Source organism: Abramis brama (assembly GCF_963993115.1).
Source record: "Abramis brama genome assembly, chromosome: 2".
In the NCBI taxonomy this organism is placed as follows: domain Eukaryota; kingdom Metazoa; phylum Chordata; class Actinopteri; order Cypriniformes; family Leuciscidae; genus Abramis; species Abramis brama.
Window position 1 is genome coordinate 64861295 of NC_139964.1, and position 20581 is coordinate 64881875.

A 20581-nucleotide genomic window follows, 5' to 3' on the forward strand; every position below is an offset into this window, starting at 1 on the left:
GATTCCACTACAATGGTATACCAAAGTACCATAGTTTTACCCTTTTTATTTTCTGTAAGAGAAACTATATGCATACCTTGTTAAGTTTCTATAAAGTGCACTCAGCCCTCACATAATTATGAAAACACTCATGAATGACCTCGGTGTCTGAATTTCTGACTGTTCGCATTGAGATTCATGCGGCTGTGTGAATGTTTATGTGCTTATTAGACTGCTGATGGTGATTTGTACACACCGCGGACACATTAACGGTCAATATGACCTTTTCTCTCAGGACTAGCGCCGATGATGACTCTGTGAGCCCAGAAATGTGAAAAAAATGTGTGTTTGTGTCCCGTGAGGTAAATAAGGGGCAGACAGCTGTCTTCAGTCAATCAGAGTTACATGACCTTGTGTTTAGGACACAGGGAACACCATCTGGAGTCCCTCTAAACAACAAGATACTTCCATATTATTAAGTATTAGCCTTAAAGATATAGTTCCCTGTTATCTAATAACTCTCATGTCAGCATTACATGTATTATTTGTATTAATTCTGAACAAGCAGTTCAAGATTTTCAGTGAATAACTACTTAGATTTTCAGTATGTTCCTCACACAGTTACCATGTGACTTGATGAACTACTGTAATGACGGATCTTTCTCGTTATTTTGATGGCCAGGATATGTTTCAGTATGATAAAGGAACGAGATGAGGTGTGAGTAAATAATGACTAATTATAATTTTTGGGTGAACTATTCCTCTGGGAATAGGTACAGTCGATCATGCACAAATGGCTTGATGTTTATAGTTTATGCTTCAATGGTTGGATTAATGGTTATTATTTTAAGAACACAGGGATTGTGTACAGTGGTTTAGAAGCAAAAATTGAGCATGCATGGTGTGACTAATAACTAGCCGGGTATGAAATCAGAATTGTTGTAAATGTTCGCAATGTTCTGAGTCTTTTAAGCCCTATTCGCACAGAATTAGTATTATCTGGGGACCTCGTGTGATTTAGAAAGTCCGAATTTACTGACTTATCTCTTGGATATGATGTCAGTAGGCTATTGCTTGGAAATGTCTTGTCGTTATTATAGGTCTAGCTGTATGATATATCATAAACAGAACAATGTTCCTTACCGAATGCTGCTATACATGTCATCCATCGCCATCTAATCATTCTTTTTGTTTTTGCTCCTCTGATGGTTTTCAGCTTTCGCTTTCTGCAAATTGTATAGTTGTATTGAATGGTGTATAGTGATATGACCCAGCACCCAAAATACTATCAAAACACTCCAACGCAGCCTCCATTCTTCGCGAAAGATGGATAAAAAAAGCACAGGAAACAAAAACCTTGAAAACATTATAAACGACCCCGCCAAATCACAGAGATGCCGATTCGCACGTGACTAATATTATCACGGGACCTCGGTGTTCGGCGAAATATGGTAGGTCATTTGCGGGGGAATTTTTACTTTGCAAATTACAGACATGGCCGATTCGCACGGGATTAAGATCACAGACAACCTCCACAATTATTACAAATGACTAGAGGTCACCAGGTAATACTTATCCCGTGCGAATAGGGCTTTATACACTGTTTCCCAACTAGCCCCGCCCACTGTGCGATCTCATTGGTCTAAAATGAGACCTCCACTAGTCGGACATGAAACATCTCATGCACTTATTGATTGATTGTGTCACATTATGAACCACGCATACTCTTCAAATGCCTTTTTTATCGTCCAGTTTAATCCTCTTGCGTCTGTATGAATTTGATCAAACGTGTTGATTCACACGCCATTTTGTCAGAGGTCCAGTAAACTTTGTTTGTGAACTTTCACACAGTGAAAAGAACCTTAGGAAGAGCAAACGACAGTCGTTTCATCAAATACCATTTCAGTCTAAACAAATCAGGCTCAGAATAACAGAGCTGCCGCGTTTAGAGAACATTTAACATTCCGGCTCGGTATTTCCAAATATGACTGCGTCCGTCTTGTTAGCGAAGCCGCTTTAAAGACATCTGCACATCTGAAAATGTCTCAGATATTTATTTGTGTACCAGGGCGCTTTTATGGTGTTTACCTCCTCTGTTGCCATTTAGATTTAGTGGGGCTATTTTTCACAAATCATAAATGTTTAATGACACATTTACGGGAGCAGGGAAAGCTTATCGACTGTGACATTAATGTGATATTTTTATTTTTTTTATCAGCTCATATCCAGTAAAAGCTTTTTTCCCCTTGCATTTTAGAAAATGAGTTACTGAACATGCAATTTCTGTGCATTTTAACTTTTTTAAATACATTGATTATGACTGTAGTTTGAAACCTATGACCATAATATTTCATCAAACGCATGGCATAATGCATATTTTCCCACCAAATTACATTATTTTAATGAAAAAACCCATCTCTAATCATCATCATCATTATTATCATTATTATTATTTTAATTTAGCATACAGACCATGATGAATTCCTAAGTTATGTTTTACAAATATACTTAGTTTACAATTTAAATAATATAGCACTTTTTATTGCATTATAGTAATGAAAATCCATGTTCTTTCTTCCAAAAAGTTTTTGGGATCATATGGACATTCTTGATAGTTTTCATGAGATTCATGACTTTTGATATTACATCATATTTTAGACATTATTTATGGTTACAGATTTTAACAATGAAAAAAAAAAAATATATAAAAATGTACATTTACATTTATGCATTTGGCTGACACTTTTATCCAAAGCGACTTACATTGCATTTCAAGGTACATTGAACATTCTTATCAGTTCTTGCTTTCCTTGGGAAAATTATTAGTTTTTAAAAGTTTTAATATATAAAGTTCACTCATACAGATGTCGAATCTCAGTAACAGCTTGTAACAGATCCGTACATAAAATAATTTTCAATCTCACACATGCAGAATCTATTCATTTGTTTCTGGATTCCTCGTTGCGTTTCTTCCGCAGCTGCATTCGTACATCTCCAGAAAACCTCCCCAAAAAGTCCTTGATCCCTCAGGTCCCAGAGCGGCCATCAGTTTCATGTGCTGTCAGCCCTGTTACGCCGGTGGCCTGTGTTGTATTTTGCGGTGTGTTGTGAGGTCACGCCAGCATGGCATCCCTGGAGGTGCATCTACTTCCTTTACAAATCAGCCTAATCCTGGAGGCGTCCCGTTCGGCCAGTGTTTGCCCCGAGGTGTGGCTAGATAAGCAGCCAGGAGTCCCGGGCTTCGACGTTGTTAATTACACAAGAGAATACTGCGAGATTTCATCAGATATGCAGAAAAGGGGGGCGGCGTTGTGGGCTTTAAAATCGTGTCTCTCCAGCTGTTGTTTGCTGTCAAAGGTGGGGCTGGGACAAGACAGATAGCGGCCTCCGAGACCCTGAGTGATTTAGGAGATACGTGACTGTGTTTGACACACCAGAAAGGCCCTGTTTGCTTGCATTAGTGCTCATGTAAAGGGAACCTCAGTCTCATGCGTATCTATGTGTGATGGTCGCACTGGTCTAATGCATCATACCTGCATGAATGCTCATGTAGACGAGATAACGCACAGAGTATGACTCAAACTCATGGTTTACTGTGATGTGGTCGCATTTTATATTATTCTATTACTCTCAGACATAAATGCGGATAGATAAGCACACACATCGTAAGGAAATAATGCTCCAGCAGCATTAGCAGAGCAACCAAAGCATATATCAGGGGGAAGGTTGTGAATCATCGAGAACTGAAGTTTATACTGGCACTAATTGATTTTCGTGACATTTGATTTGCCAGTGGTTCTACTAGAATGTCTGCATTTTTCTACTTATGCAGACAAAATGCTGTGATATATGCAGTACTGTATCTACCTGATATCAACCTTAAATTTCGTTTTGTTGGTGCAATATATTTAGGTTGATTCAGTAATCAGTAATGCTAAATAAAAAAAAATGTATTTGAATAAAATCAATTCATTTAGATGTTACCACATGAAGCACCATTTTTAGATTACCATACAATACTTCACAAGTGTCATTAAAATGAGTCAAGTTTTGGCCTTGCATGGCAATAGGTAGATCGTAACGACACCATTCGTTCTTGCAGCATGATAGACCGCAGGAATGATTTTATCAAGAAACTCCTTTCTCCAGTAGGTGGCGGCAAGTCATAGTCTTAATGAGTGAGTCATTGAATCATTCATTCAAACAGTTCATTCAAAACGGCTGATTCATTCAGGGACAAAGAGTGAGTCGTTCGGTCATTCATTAGGTTGATTTGTTTAAAAACACAGATTCATAATTCAGTATCGAAACATCACGTGCTGCTCGGAGACATGCAGTGGCTCTACTGTGAATCTGTTTGGAAGTCAGAGATATTTTCGTTGGCGAAATAGTGTAAAAACAGGCAATATTCTGAGTCTAAAGTGTAGGTCACCTTATATTAACTTCTCGTTTATTGAACTGTTGTCATTATGACACTGATATTGGGGAAAACTGCACTCTTGCTCGTGTGTGTTATTGCTTAACTATATCCTGTTATAAATTTTAAAACAAGAACTCATACAGGGACATTTTTTGCCGCATATTTTAAATTTTCAGGGCATTTTGTATTGATTTTGGTGGCTTTTTTGCCCTAAGCCCGCATTAATTTACGACCCTGAACATTTCCAGCCCTTCTGTTGCAAGGCCCAAAGTGAAGCATATAGCAAAGGCCACTAAAGGTCTTGGTGGGTATAAGAGACTTCCTTCAAAAACGTAAAAAGAAAACTTTCCAACCCCAAAACTCTGAACGGTATGGCATATTGCCAATATTTTATTACAGTATATATTACTCTGTATATATACTTAGCAGTCAAACTATCAGTTAGATGTGATGAATACTGTTAATCAAAACATAGTATTCTTCTGTAAATTTCCCAAGGTCCTGAAAAGCTTGGAAATATCAGGGAATTATGATGATGTGATTTCCAGGCCTGGAAATGTAATGGATAGTACATAAAAAAAGAAAATAAAAATAAATAAAAATTTGTAAAAGGTAATGACAAGTCATGGAAACTTCTACAATAAATATACTTTTTTTTTTGTTATTCTAATGTATTGTTTCCCCCGCATATACTCTGCTAAATTAGTTATTTAAAATCCTTATCCTAATCATGACAATTCACTGGTGAGAAAATAACCCTGGTAAATAGTTGCATTGGAGTAAATGTTAAAGAAGTAAAATCACATAAGACTGGTGTCTCAAATGATTTGGACAAAAATGTGTGATTGTGAATCACAAATGAGGCAGAATGAATTCTGCATGAAAACAATACAAAAGTACAGGCTTTCATGCTAGCAAACATTTCGTTGCTGATTGCGGGATGCAACCATTATTGCAATGTGTGTTGCACGTTTGTTGATACATTAATAGATCAATTCTTCAAACCCTTCTTGTAAAAGGAAAGACCTTGACAATAAGATAAAACAATCCATGTGTCATCCTTTCATTCAGCCCCCTTCAGGGAATCTCATGCAACTGTGGTGGGAGTTTTAATTGGCCAGTTGCACTGCAGTAAAATCTCCCAGTGCTCCTCGTACCGGAATCTTCATATGTGCGCACGGCGAGGTGCACGGCGTCTTCGGAGAGCTCTTTGGCTTAGCTAATGGGGTTATTGATCATTCTGACACAGCCGACATTTCTATAAGCCCCATGAAAGGCCTGCTCAAAGTGTAGCGCATCACAACCGGAATGCATTTAGATTACTTCATTGCGGCTCTGAGCGGCCAGTGCCTGCAGAAGATAGCATTCTCAAACGTCCCATCATTGCTGGCCTTTAAAGGACACTTTTTAAAAATATTTGTCACAAAACTCTTTATGCTCCTTCTCTTTTTCCGCAGCCCTGGTGCCAGATTGCCCGTGAGCTCTGGCTTCAGGTGCTGAAAAATCCCATTGGCCGACCTGATGAGGTGCCGGCGAGGAAATTCAAGCTCTTCTCAAAAGTAATGAAGCAATCTGAATGTCATCTCTATATTGGCTTTTGAGGTTATGGAGAACTGTCCCACAGAAAGCCCATGACCACTGGCAAGAGTTTAGTGTAGAGTTCTCCAGTGCTGATTTATTGTGCTTTATATTGAATTAGCTAATGTCAATAAAACAGTTAAACCTGTAGCCTTATATTGGTTACACTTTCGTACACTAAAAATACACTAAAATACTAAAATAAAGAATTGACACACCCCACACAAGATTGCTTGCGATGGTGGATCTTGACTGTCATTATCGGATTCGGGCTCTGGTTTTTTGAACATTAAATCACGTTAATAACCATAATAGGGGCCTTTTAATTGTTGGTTATTTGGTTGGTTAGATGGTTTAAACATTCATTCATTCATTTATTCAAATGGATGGATGGTTGGTTGTTTGCTTTCTAATTTAAATCAGATTTTCAGATCAGCTCAGATTTGAACGATTTCTTTAGACATTTCGGTTGTGATTTGCGATGTCAAATTCAAGCAAAACTACATGCCTTCTGAAATTGAGTTTATGGAGATGTGTTTCAGTTTGATCAAGTAGGCGACCTTCTGAACCACACCATAAAGCTATAATGCACATAAGAAGGCAACAAATGTCCAGCTTTCTGTCATCTTTCTCCGTTCTGAGGAAAAGTCTCTTGGCAGCGCGTTCATCGTCACTACACACGTCCTGATCACACAATCCGATTTAATCTCTCAGTGTGAACAGTCAGTCCTAAAGACTGGATTTGGAAAAATGATTTGATGTAATGTTGTGCCAAAACTGAATGTTTCTCTCTCAGTGCCGAGTTAATAAAATATGTCGTCACATATCAGTCAACCGTGCTTCTGGATGGATATGAGCGTTTCTGCACTCTATTCTGTATTCTTATAGCATTATATACTTTGTAATACATGTCATTATTTATCACTTGTAATGCAGCACTTCTAAAGCCTAAACGTGGCAGTGTAAAAAAAACTAAAGTGAAAATAGCCAGCATGCATTCAATTTGCATATTTACTGCTCAAATATATTTCATCACATACGTATAAGTGATAATTAACAGCCAGCCAGTCAGAAACACACACACACACACACAAAAATAACCTGACATGGTGATCAAGACCATGATGTAAAATGGGGAATTAACAAATAAATAAATGGACATAATATATGAATTTAAGCTGTCAGAAAATAAAAACAACAACATAATAATAAAGGTTCAGTAACCTAAAAGTCCAGATCAACCTGTTGATGTTTATTTATCGATAGGAATTGTCTAAATGTACATTATTATGACAAAATTCAGCTACTTAACTAAAAAATAAATGCATGGTCATGAAATATGATGATTTATGATTTTGATTATGAATGTGACTGCTAAATGTTGCAATTAACCAATCAGAATCAAGTACTGCAGAGAGCTTATTCACAGATACTGATTTACTACATATGAAGCATCCAAAATAAATGCAACAACAAATGGTCTTGGGTCTTATTAGAGGAGATGATGATGACCAGGCTCTGTTGACTATAGCTGACTATATCATATGATAATTGGTGTCAAAATGAAGAGATAATCTAAACAGCCCCTTCAGCGATGCCTGAAAACATGTTGTTGTCCAGAGTGTTTTATTTCACCTATTAATATCTCCCTCTACTAATATAAATCTGAATCAAATCCTGCAGCTGACCTTTACTTTTGTATGGTGTGTTCTTGAGATCTTTCTGAACTCTCTCGAACTTGCTTCACATGTAGAACAAATCAGTTTACCTGCGGCCAGCATCATAATTAAGGCTTTGACGAAGCTCTTTCATTTACTGAAGCAGGGCTAATAGGCTTTTGAGACTGTACGATAAATCAGCCGTCAGCCACGTCAGACCCGAGCTCTCGCAAAGCTGCCCGCCACAATCAACCTCTGTCAAATAAAAGCCGCTTTGTTTCGTGCCTTGGGGAAACGGGGCGAGATTAGGTCTTTGATTGACACTCGTTGGGTCAAAAGGTGCTCTCGTGTTGTTGGATTGCAAAAACAATTATATATATCACACCCGATCTGTGCTCTTATTAAAAGCAAACTCCATGTTGAGATAGTCATGCTGATATATAGCCACCAAAGACAATTCAAAAGGTTTTTCATAATGCTCCTCAATAATTTATTGCACTAAAATAAGACAAACATTTATGCAGTCTCCCGTCACTGGTTTGGCAAACGTTTCTCAGTGCAGCTGTGTTTAGTTTCGGCCTGTTCTCATGAAGAATAAAGACTAATAAATAACAGGATTTTTGTGTGTTATTAGAAATTATAAATCAATTTTGAATGCCAAATAAACATTTAGTAATGAATGTCCCGTTTGGTTGAAGAGGAAACTGATTATCCTGTTATAAGATGGTTTGCAGAATGTGATGAGATGCGTCTGGTCGTCTGGTAACAAGCGTGTCTCAGATGTTTCTCCTAAATGTCTTTATGAGAAATAAAAATAGGCAGCTCAGGTGATTTAGTTCTGATGAGTTCATATTGAGATATCTGACTTTGGACTTTAGATATTGTTGAGATCTTACTTAAAAGTAAGCAGAAGACTTACTTAAAAGTCTCAATTTGCTCTCTAGGAGACTTGTGATTTTTATGTTCTTCAGGGCTGAGATTCAGACATGTTGCAGTTTTTTAAACATTTCAAACTTTTAACAAAGGCATTAATGCACATATTGTCAGTGAACGCTAATCATTGTAATATTAGCAGGAAGTGAAAAGACAAACAATTTTAATCACTGCAAACAATCGCTGGCATTCGTAAATGGTGGCCAGGGCCGTAGCTAGAGGATTCGGGGCCCCCTAAAAAAATATTGATGTGGGCCCCCACCAATAACATATACTGTGATATTGGTCTATTAAAAGACAGGAATTTTGACCACGTAATCATTCGGTCGATTGTGGTGCGCACCGATAATGTAACACAGTCTCACCCCCAAACGTCACATATTGACGCGTCTTGACCAAACGGCAATATACGACGAAAAGGGTACCCCTAAAACGTCCGTATGTGACTATTCGGGTTATGGGTAGGTTTAGGTATGCGTTAGGGTACCGCTAAGAGGCGCTGCTGGTGCGCTTATGTCTTCGTCTCATATGGACGTTTTAGGGGTACCCTTTTCGTCGTATATTGCCGTTTGGTCAAGACGCGTCAGTATGTGACGTTTTGGGGTGAGACCGGGCTGGATAATGAAGAGTGACAGTACCCGGCAGGCTGTAGACGGTAGTTTTCTAATTCCCAGCGAAATAACAATACAACCTGTCTTTAAGAACATCTTTATCAACTGGGATACAACAACTCTCCTGGCCTCCCTCTCCTTCTTTTCATGGCGTTTCTGGTACCCTGATTTATGGTTTCTTTTCCCCGACATTGTTCAGTCAGCTAGTCTAGTCTCCTGCTCTTTCACCAAGTTCATCGTTAACTTCAGGCACTGCCGCCTCAACTCTGATTGGTTCTGTTCAAGAGCCGGGGTAGGACTTACAATTTTATTGGGTCCATCTGATGTTTGTCACTGAATAACCATTTTTAGGGAGGTAAGAGAAGCAGATATTTGAAAAAAAAAAACATTTAACCAAATTGCATGTTTTTGTGGTTTTCATTTAAACAGGGTTCTCACGGGTCCTTGAAATCCTTGAAAGTTTGTGAATCTGACCCAAAAAAAATCAAGGCCCTGGAAAGTTTTTGAAAATAAACGCACATACAGTAGATACAGGTCCTTGAAAGTGCTTGAATTTATTTTGTGCAAGAAGTTTTCTGGAAAAAAAAATTCCATATTATTCCCTCCAGTCTGCTAATGTGTTATTTCGTCAACACTTCGTGGCCTATGCATATTAGCTTGCTTGATTTACCTTAGTTACCCGAATTTACACATTACGTTAAGTGTTTCCCGTGAGGTACTTTGTGTTGTACGTTGACATGGCGTTCACGTGCACACAACTGTAACAATGTATCTTAAAAGGTAACACGATGTAACCTTGCTCTCACTTGAAATCTGTCCCCACATTAAGTCCTTGAATTTGAGGGTATTGGACCTGGAAAGTCCTTGAAAGGTCCTTGAATTTGAAGTTAACCAAGGTGTGGGAACCCTGTTTAAATCTCAGGCATACAGCTAATATAAATATTGGAATTATTCATTCAACAGGGACCTATATAGTATAATATATGCCCTGGGCAGCGGGGGCCCCTATAATTGTCAGCACCTTTCACCCCACTAGCGACGGCCCTGATGGTGGCCTGACTGTTTTCAGCTCATTTTTACAGCCACGAAGAGCATCCAGTGCACCACCCACTAATAGTAGCTTTAGTGACAGTAAATGTCAAACAAAAGCCTTCAAAGTGTACATTAGGGCACATGGTCAAGGCCAAGGCGATCGAAATTTGTAGACCTTAACATGTTTACAAGCCCAGTAATACTTTAGGGCCTCTGAGTTATTGTTGTTATATTTAAGTAAAATGTCACTATATTATTCAGGATATTATTGGATAGTACTTAAAGTGCTGCTGCTTTTATGTAATAGAAGTTATCCTTAAACTCCCTTTATTTATTATCTGTAAGGATTGTTGGGTCAGCAGCACCATCTTCAAATTAAGACAAATAGCTTTTTCTGATTCAACCAGAATCTCTGAAGCAGATTCCAATGCCGCATTAATATTAAAGTATTATATTCCTGCTCAAAATTCTCAATTATGATGGTATTTTCAACCATACGTGGAACATTCTCAGACTTATTCAGTATTGTATCCTTGAGTGGAGGCCCTCCTGTCACGTACCAACACTCTTTACCATTCCAATACTGTTCCATATTAGAATAAGGATTGTGTTTGCTCTTTTACTCTCATATGATGGTCACACACATCTTAAAGAGACAATGTCTTCCACAAGCCCTTTGCAGAGTTTTTGCAAAACGACATAAATAAATGTAATTCACCTCAACCAGATCCAACAAAAAGTACCATGGTTCATCCATGTCTTTGGACATGTAACATAGCAATATGTTTTCCGGACATGTATCATGGTAATACCTTTGTTTTTAGAGTTTCATGTGAATACATTCATTTTAGTCTTCCAAAGTATCATAGTACTACCAGTATCCCATCACTGTAGCATGGTACGACCACAGTATTTTGTTGTAACAGGCCATAAGGTTCTGCAGTGCTTACACTCAATGCGCACCGCTCAATAAGACACAATAGACTGTACAATGGTGTTTCATGGTGTGCAGTTCTGCTTTTGTAATGATCTGAGTTTTCAGAAATTTCAGCTCTGGCTCATGAGCTAAGAAGAGCTGAATTGGATTTTTGAGTTGAGAAAAGTGCTTGATAAGAAAAGACAATCATTACTTTTAAGTTTTACTTTTTTAGTTTTAGCGTCTCAACTAGTTCTTCCACTGCACTGCCCTTCACCATTTTTCTGCGGTGCTTTAGCTCAAATTATTGACAAATATAGTCTCCATCTGGGTTAGAAATTAATTAATTCTGGAGTGAACTATTCCTTTAATTTCTCTCCCATTCGTTTTCTGCTGGTTTGGCCAATTAATGTTTTATGGTTCCCTGAACATGAGCAAGTATTTAATCAGTTTATTTTTTTCTGTTAATATAATTAAAACTGAAGAAATAACATATAATTCAGAATTGAAAGAAATTATTAATTGTCTTAAAAATAATGCCACAATGCAAAAACATATTAACATATATGAGAGTCATAAAAGTTGACTTTGTTAGTTTAAAATGTGTTTTGTCTTAATATTTTGTGTATAAAAAAACCTGAATGAATATTTATAGACATTCTGCTAAACTTTCTGCGATATCTCCTTTTGTGTTTCCCTGAAAAAAGAAAGATCATATTTGTTTTAATAACATCGGGGTTAGAAATTATTAATTTTGGAGTGAACTATTCCTTTAATTTCTCTCCCATTCGTTTTCTGCTGGTTTGGCCAATTCATGTTTTATGGTTCCCTGAACATGAGCAAGTATTTAATCAGCTTTTTTAATGTTAATATAATTAAGGAAGAGTGTAGCAATAAAACTGAAGAAATATCATATAATTCAGAATTGAAAGACATGATTAATTATCTTAAAAATAATGCCACAATGCAAAATCATATTAACATATGAGAGTCATAAAAGTAGACTTTGTTAATATTTTCTTAATATTTTGTGTATAAAAAAAATGATGCCAATGATATTTCAGACGCATAAAGGTTGCGATGCCAAAAGCAAAGATATTTCCTGGAAGATAACCAGACTTCTTAGAAATGTAGTTGGGATTCACATAATCTTCACAGAAGATGTCATTCTTTAAGCAATGCTTCTCCAGAGATATCATTTCACTTTCAGGTCTTGAAATCAATCTTAATCTTTTTTTTTTTTTTTTTTGCAAGTTCTTCAGAAACGTATAAAGTCATCTCAAAGACGAATGGAATGGGAGAGCTTCTTCATAGCATGAACGTCAGTGACAGCAGTGTTTTGGTTACTAATAAACATGAGAATCAGTCTCATTCCTGATATTTATTGAGATGATTGCAGATGATAACTGTGTTTAAATGAACTCAAAGTGACCAGCATGCTTTTCATACCTACTGCATTAGACAGAGTTGCGCTCTGCAGTGAACCGTAATGAACGAGGATTTTTACAAGGTTTTTTTTTTTTTTTTTTTGTGACAATTTAGAGGCCTACAAGGAATCTTGCAAGCTGGAAGTGCAAATCCTACTATTGCTAGCAGCTTTTTACTATGGTATTTCAGCAGATCAGATGGGCACACCTCAGATTACATCATTAATATTCATGAGCCAAGCTGATAAGTGTTACATTATGCTCACTTTTTAGATTATTTCTATTCCTCTGGTTTGAAGCAATGATGAAATTGAGTGGTTTGCCTGGCAGCTTAATAGATGCATTCAGATTAAGATGATTATTCTACTATGCCTGGTCATTTTCCCCTTTTTTTATGCTTCTGCAATTGTCCGGGAGCTGGATTGTAAAAGTTTCAACCACTGCAGGTAGTCGACTAACCTCAGGCAGTCAATCAAACCGTGGAGGAACATTGAGGATTCCTCGAGGAACAATGCACCTCACCGTTAGAGGAGAACGTGGTCATTCTATAGATAAGAGATTGAACATTTTTACCTCAGCGAGATAAAGGCCTTCGGTGCTTCAGGCTTTCTGGTTACGGTCGGAAAGAAAATTACAGAAGGGTAACATATATTTGCTACAGGCCTGACTGAGTGTAATTTATGCATTTGCATACAGATGTTTTTGCATTATTTCTTTTTCTGCCTGTGTGCCTCGGGAGAAACATTCAAAGCACTTTTTATAGCAAAGGACATATGCAATAAAATGGGAATAGGCTGAGGTCGTTGTAAAGAAACTACTTTATTAAAGTGCAATGGAAATAAATAAATAAATGAAATGAAATGTGTGTATATATATATATATATATATATATATAAAACTGAATTAATGTTTGCACAATAAAAAAGGCACAAAAAAAACAAAACAAAAAAAACGTTGAAACAAACATTGCTCTCTTGTTTGACTATTTTCAATACTATCATATAGTAATTCATACTTAGTTTTTTATAGTATGTATGAATGCAACTATAAATGTTTCAAACAGTAGTATGCTACATTTATGGGTAACCTTTTTTGACAATGTCATTGTTACATATGTTACATGCTAGTAATAACTATAAATTGTGCTTAATAACATGGAACTAACCCTAAACCAAACCAAACCCTAATCCTAACCCTATAGTAAGTACATGTAGTTAATTAATATTACTCAGTACTGAAATGTATAATTACACTGTAACAATGGCATCTTAAAATACACATGATCTCAATATGTGCATGTTTAACTCAACGAGTGGCATCCAGATGTCTTGCATTTTTAATCAAAAAATATTTGGCAGTCAGACTAAATAATGTGTCAAGAGAAAATGCTGTTATTATCCATTCTGAATGACATCTAGTTATGATTTCAGAAATAAATGTTGGCAGTCAAATAAAATAAAAAGTGATAAGTGAAAATAAAATATGATAAATATATCACTATTGTATCATTTGTCACACTGTAATTATGAAGTTATCCAAACCATAGTGTGCTGTGCTGATGTTGGCAAATGTAGTGGGTCATTTATTCATATGAACAATCCTGCATACTATAATAATAGCAAGTGTATGCTAGTATGCCATTCTGAATGGTAGTCGACCATTCTCCAAAAGTTTCATTTTGAAGTTTTCCGTGTGGATTGGAGGCGACCTCTAAGCGTGAGTCGCAGTCGCTCGTCCATCATGGCTCTGCTAATCCATTAGTTCAGCTACTTAATCTGCAGATATTGAGCCACTACAGCTGCTAATTACCACAGACAATTGTAACAGCCCAATGATCTCTACCTGATAAATACAAAGCGCTTTCAATATCTGAGAGGTTGTCTTGCATTTCAATTAGATAATTAAATGTTCCTGTAGCCTGAACGGATATGGCTCAAGTGCACTCAGAGTTTGTAATTGCTGCTAACCCATTCATCCATGTGCAAAGGTTAGTTTTAAGGGTAACTGAAGGTCATCATGCCCAGGCACAGATCTCAAGAGATGGAGTCACGTTGCTGTCATTATTGCTTTTGCAGAGAGGTTGTTTGAATGATGAATATAACCACAATTGGTTGCTCACATTGTTGCAACCAGATTGCTCAATTAGCAAATAGAGAATACAGTGTTTCCATTAAAAGCGTTATGCAATCTGGAAATGCATACCTGTTAGAAGGGGTTTGGGGGTATCAATATCAATTAAAACGGCATGTTTTGTGTTTTTTATATTTTTTAAAAATCCATCTTGATAATTGAAGGTTGAACACACAAAGTGTCTGGACTTTAATCACCCTGTTTGGCCGTGAGGGATCGATGTGCAGGATTTTCACAAACAAGAGCATTTTGGACATATTTACTGTTTTATACACTCACACTATACAGTGCGGTATGTCTGTCCATCTCAACATTGTTTTCATTTGTGTCTCATCTTTCTTGAGGTTCCATTGTCATATTATGGTGTTATTGTTCAACAGTAGATCCTGCTTTCGATTCTTGCTCAAGGAGGTTTTTATTAATTGATAGTGCACATGTTTATGTAATGCAGGATTTGAATTCATTTATTTTTTAGGGATGCAGAATACTTTTGATATGGCCAATAACTGATAAGTGCATGGCCATTATTACATTTTACATTATAAATGTAATTACAATTACATTATTACAGCATTATAATGTACAGTATAAAAAATGCATGTTCATTTTGAGATTTGCAAAAGTTTACATTGAACAATGTTATTCAAATATAATGAAAATGTTTTTATAGATTATTTTAAAGTAACAGTAACGGTGATCAAAATGTGAAAATAGGGAAAATGAACATGCACAATCAAATGTCCAGTATTGATTAATAATATATATTTTTTTAAATCTCCAATTTTGGCCAAAAAACTGATACGGTATACCATTATATCATGCATTCCTATTTATTTTGGCTTTATTGCCAAGCAGCAAGGAAAGTAGCAAAAATAATTTTTTGGTCTATTTAATTAAATCTGGTTGGTTGTTTTTGGTATTAACAGCCAAAGAAATGCATGAAATCATTTTTTTTTTTTTTTTACAAACACAATCTAAATCACTTTCATATGTGGTTTGAAATCTGATTAAAATCAATCAAAAATAAATACTGAAATACTAAATTCTGAAGTTTAAACATATCTTGTATGTGTTCCAGCTGTTGCAGGGCAGGTCAATCCCAAAGCTGGGCACCCTGGACCAAATCGAGACGGGAAGTGGAGACGGATACAGTGGAGACTGTGATGACGAGGACGGATGCTGGGGATCGGGGAACGGAGCGGCAGAGAGGAGAAGAATAGACACTATATGTAAGTAATTATCACAAATAGATAGAAAGTAAAGTGAAAGTATGAGAGAGACAGAAGGAACCTAAAAGAGAAAAACACCCCAAATCACTCTAAACATCCCTAAGGACATAACATGTGCCATAACTATAGTTATATAGGTGAGATTGAACGCTTGTAAGGCTTGTTGGACTTGAGTCCAGTGTTGAAGCACCAAGGGAGATGAACACAGTTAATGGTGAACACAATCTCCTCTTGTTCATTTTAAACCTGCAAATCAAATGCTAGTCTTTTTGTTCCTTTGTACATTATAAGTCAGAGATAACAAGTAGAAAATATCACATCTGACATTTGAATGGTAGGCGGAATCAGATCAGACTTCCATTGACGCTTGATATCAGAGTGTAATTAAGTGGCAAAATTAAGGTCAAGCGTAGAGAAACATTTTTCCAGACATTTCCTCTTCCTCCAAATGAATTATGCAATCAAGAATAACGTGGTTGTAAAAAAAAAAGTGGAACAAATCAAAGTGGCCATCTGGTAATTACTTCATCTTCCGGAGGGGATTGGATCTCTGACCCGTGGCCCGCTAAATCAACCTCAAGAGCTGCGTGCTTCTCTCTCCAAACCTCCTCTATCTCCCGTATGCTCATCTGATTAATCGCCCCACACTTTTTCTCTGGGTAGGGGCGTTCTGGGTCATCTAAACGTGCCGTTGCATCACAGCGGTATTTCCTTTTCCTCTGTCAATCTGCCGTACTGTGTCAGCGCCGCCTCATGCCCCTCTCATAATTCATGGGACGCTGTGACGATGCTCTCATTTATCACAGTCTTTCCCCTCTCATCCCGCTCCGTCCAAAACATGTCACGCCGCCCGTTACTACTGTCAATAAGTTATGCAGACGGGGGTTCTGCATTCAGAAATCATGACCTGTTTGCATCGAGACAAAACAACAACTCATTACGTGTCTGAGTTAGTGAGGGGAGACTTCAGTGACGTCACGGTGTGTGCCGGTATTCTTATACGCTTTATCACTGCAAACCCCAATGCTCAAAATAATTCATGAATTTGAGTAGGGTAAACTTAAATCAAACAAAGTAGTTCGATCAAATTAACTTGTATGCGTTTTTAGAACTTTCTTTTTCTTTTGAGTTCAGAAAACTGACAGATTTTAAGTAATATGAATTGTTTCATTGTTTTTGAGTTTTATAAGCTTGTTTCGATTAATTTAGACACACTTTTAACTGAAACTGGGTTGGGATTTCCCTGCATGCTTTGCCATGATACTCGAAAGGGACAGTGAATGCTAAAATCAAACATTATATAATGTTTTTGTGCAAGACAATTAATGTTAAGTGTGAGATTTATTAATGTTTTACCCTCATGTTGTCGAGTGGAGCATGAGCTTGTTTAGAACAGTTTTCTGTTAAATATTGCTGTATTCATTTAGCAATTGCTATGCTAATGCTATCAAAGCATTGTATTACCAATTAGCAAGTTCAATTTTACTAAATCAGCTAGTTAAACCTATCAAAGTTTCCACTACAAAAAAATATTTAAGTTGAGATTACATGATAATTTTAAGTTAAAAGTATGAATTAGCTTACTCAAATATTTCAAGTTAAGAGTAAAATGAATGAGTATAAAATAAAAATCTGCCAGGTCTGCTTACTTAAACTTTAAATTTCTTAACTTAAATATTTTGATGTAACTGATTACCTCAAAATTGTTTGAGTTTTGCCAACTTATTCAGGTTTACAGCATGCAATATTGATGGTTTCAAAGCAGCATCTGAGTGATAAACAGAAAAAATAACAATCAATGATGAAAACTTAATCAAATATGGAACTAATTCAAATCTACTGTAAAGCAGCTCTACAAGAAGACATTAGTGTCATTATTCAACTCAAGTCAGTTCAATGTTGATTTAGTTCAGTTCAATTACAGAGTCAATGTTTTGTCAATTTAAGTGAGTTTTGAAATGCACAAATCACAGTGAAATGCATGGAGAAAAAAGTTCCAGTCTGTCTTCCAACTCAGAAATGAGACAAACAAACACAGTGTGAGGAACATTTTATCAGGACACTATGCTGTGGTGCAGGTGAAGTTTAGATCTAAAATTATTATTTGTTCAGCAAGAGTTGCTGGAAAACTAAAATATTCAGTAGTTTACATCTCTCAAACCCTAAAGCTGCTGATATATGAGAAAGAAAATGAAAAAACAATTGGGGGAAAACAACAGTCTTGCCGTTACTCACCTGTCACTTAAAACCATTCGCTAGCGATACACAAAAAATCACCACTTACTTCCAGACATAAAATAACTAAATTTTTGATCAGTATTGAGCTCCTGCCTCGCACTGAAACATATCTGTGAGTGCTGAGACCGATATTCAGCGGGTCACAGCGAGGAGAAATAAATAAAGAATTATACAATGGAGACAAACGCAAGCGCTGTAGTAAATAAAATATTAACAGAAGTGTGATTCTGGCTCAGTGCGCCGGAGTCTTCGCACAAAAGGACGACCATGTCAATGTCACCTGTGTGCGTTCCCTTGTTTGGCAGCGAATCCAGACGCTGCGCACTTGGTATGGAAAACAAAAGGCGTCAGCGAGACGTATCGGCAGGGAGTCGCATTGATCTCCAGTAAGGAGACACAATGAGAGGAAGTGCAGGATGGTCCCTTCGGTGAGCACTTGTTAATTAATAGCCTGTCTCAGGACGGGATTACATGATACCGCCCGGTGGCTCTTCATCGAGAGCTAGCGCTTGAAGGTGATCTTCTGCACCTGATGAGCTGTAATGATCCTGTTGTATTTAAATGGATCCTTTAATGGACCGGGGCACTTCGGTGGCCAATTATGGCATTCGAAGCTCATGATACACTCCTCATCAGGCCAGTTACAGCGGTTATATAGCCTGAGAGGTGATGTAGCGCAGATTGAAGCCAGAAAACAGCAGGCCATGACAGTGGGATGGGAATTGTTCTGTAGTCCTTTTAAGGAAGCAATAATTGGGAGTAACTTTAAAGCCTGCTAAACAACAATACTAAACCAAAACACTACTAATATGCTTGCTCTTCAAAACAAAATGCCATGTATTGCAGCAAATCTGAAGTAGTGAACATTTAACTTTAACATGTTGTCAGGGTTTCTCGCTTCATTTCGAGTCAGAAATGGCTGAAAGTACTAAATTCTGCTAATGATTTAGTGGATGAGTCATTTGTTAAACAGATTCAAACCAAATAACCAATTTTTGAAACTATTTGTGAAAACCATCCATCCATCCATCCATCCATAAATAGTTAAAATCTATCTTTATATTTATATATCCATCCATCTAGCATCCATTCCATTTTTGTTATTCTTCCCAGAATTCACATTTTAATTGCAATTTTCCATGTAATACATTCTCAATTCAATTCTGAATGGTGCACAACCCTATTTGGCTTGATGACATGTCCACATTTTCTAAAGAATTGAGTCATTAAGTCACTGAAGAGCCATAAATAGAACTGAACATTATTTTGGTTCCAGTATTTCTAATATGTTTCCTCTCCCTAGTTGAGTTCAAAGGAAGGTATAATTGGCATTCTGCAAAAAAAAATAAATAAATAATAATTTCAATGCATTATGCACTGTGACTGCATGGATGCCATTTTGTTAACCATGCCCCTTAAAATCAGATATGACCAAAAGCAGGGTTTTAAAGTTTGATCTGCCTGCTAATGAATCAAAAAGAGGGCAAGCGGTCCAGACGCCATGCAGACCGTCTAAATGAGACGCCATTTTGAAACCCTGCTGGCTTTGTGACATCAAGAAGCTCTGAATATCTCCACAGCCGTCGGTGGGCACAGCTGGTGGGAAGAGAGAGTCTTAACCAATGCAGGAATTAAAATAACATTCACATCCAGGCGTCTGATAACGAGGGGGGTGTACAGATGAAGCTCCGCCATTGTGCTTGTTTAACTAATGCTCTGCTCTGAAGAGGCCTGCTGAAAATGACCCGCTGTGTCACAGAATGATGAAAATGAACGATAATGATCCTCGTCGGAGCGCCCTGATGTGCGGTGAATCATAGTGGGGAAGAGCCTCGCTGGACCAGCCTGTCATCAACAAAATATTGCTTATAGATACTTCAAATCAAGCAGGATCTGGAGGTGGACAAATCCTTATGCATCACTGATGAGATGTTAGAGACAATCACAGATTGTTCACTATTTCCCGCTGCTGTCAGAGCCATTCTGTTCTAGTTTAACTAAATTTTCAGTATTGTGACAAAATCGTTTAAAAAAATGTCATTTGAACCTGGATATAAGGTTATGATGAAAAAAAAAAAAAAAACCTTATTTTTACAGAAGATTAGATTTTTTTGCTTCCAATGAACCTCAAGAAGCTTGTGATCTCAAATCTGGTGAGTTGATCATCAGGTTTTGTCCATTTTGCTCAAAGTAGATGAACAAATACTAGGACATTCTCAAATTAAGGTACTAATGCTGACTTCTCATGCTATGGGAACATTCCTGCTTCCCACTGAAGTCGTGATTACAAGCTTATCGTGTTCGAGTGCTTTGTTGTCGGAAAGAATAGAAATGATGGAGGACACGGTTTAGTCTTGCCAAAATGTATTGAAGATATTTAGCTTTGTATAAAATGTAGCGTCCCATTCTTTGACAACCATATAAACATTC

The 20581-nt window shown here is 37.1% G+C and overlaps 1 protein-coding gene across 1 annotated transcript in view; it reads left to right on the forward strand.

The window, feature by feature from the left end:
- The window catches only part of gpc5a (glypican 5a), a 172338-nt gene that overhangs the window by 110648 nt on the left and 41109 nt on the right, over positions 1–20581 (forward strand). The window contains exon 7 of the mRNA XM_084105848.1: positions 15763–15913. Within this exon, the coding sequence (XP_083961974.1) occupies positions 15763–15913 (151 nt within the window). The remainder of the gene's footprint in view (positions 1–15762; positions 15914–20581) is intronic.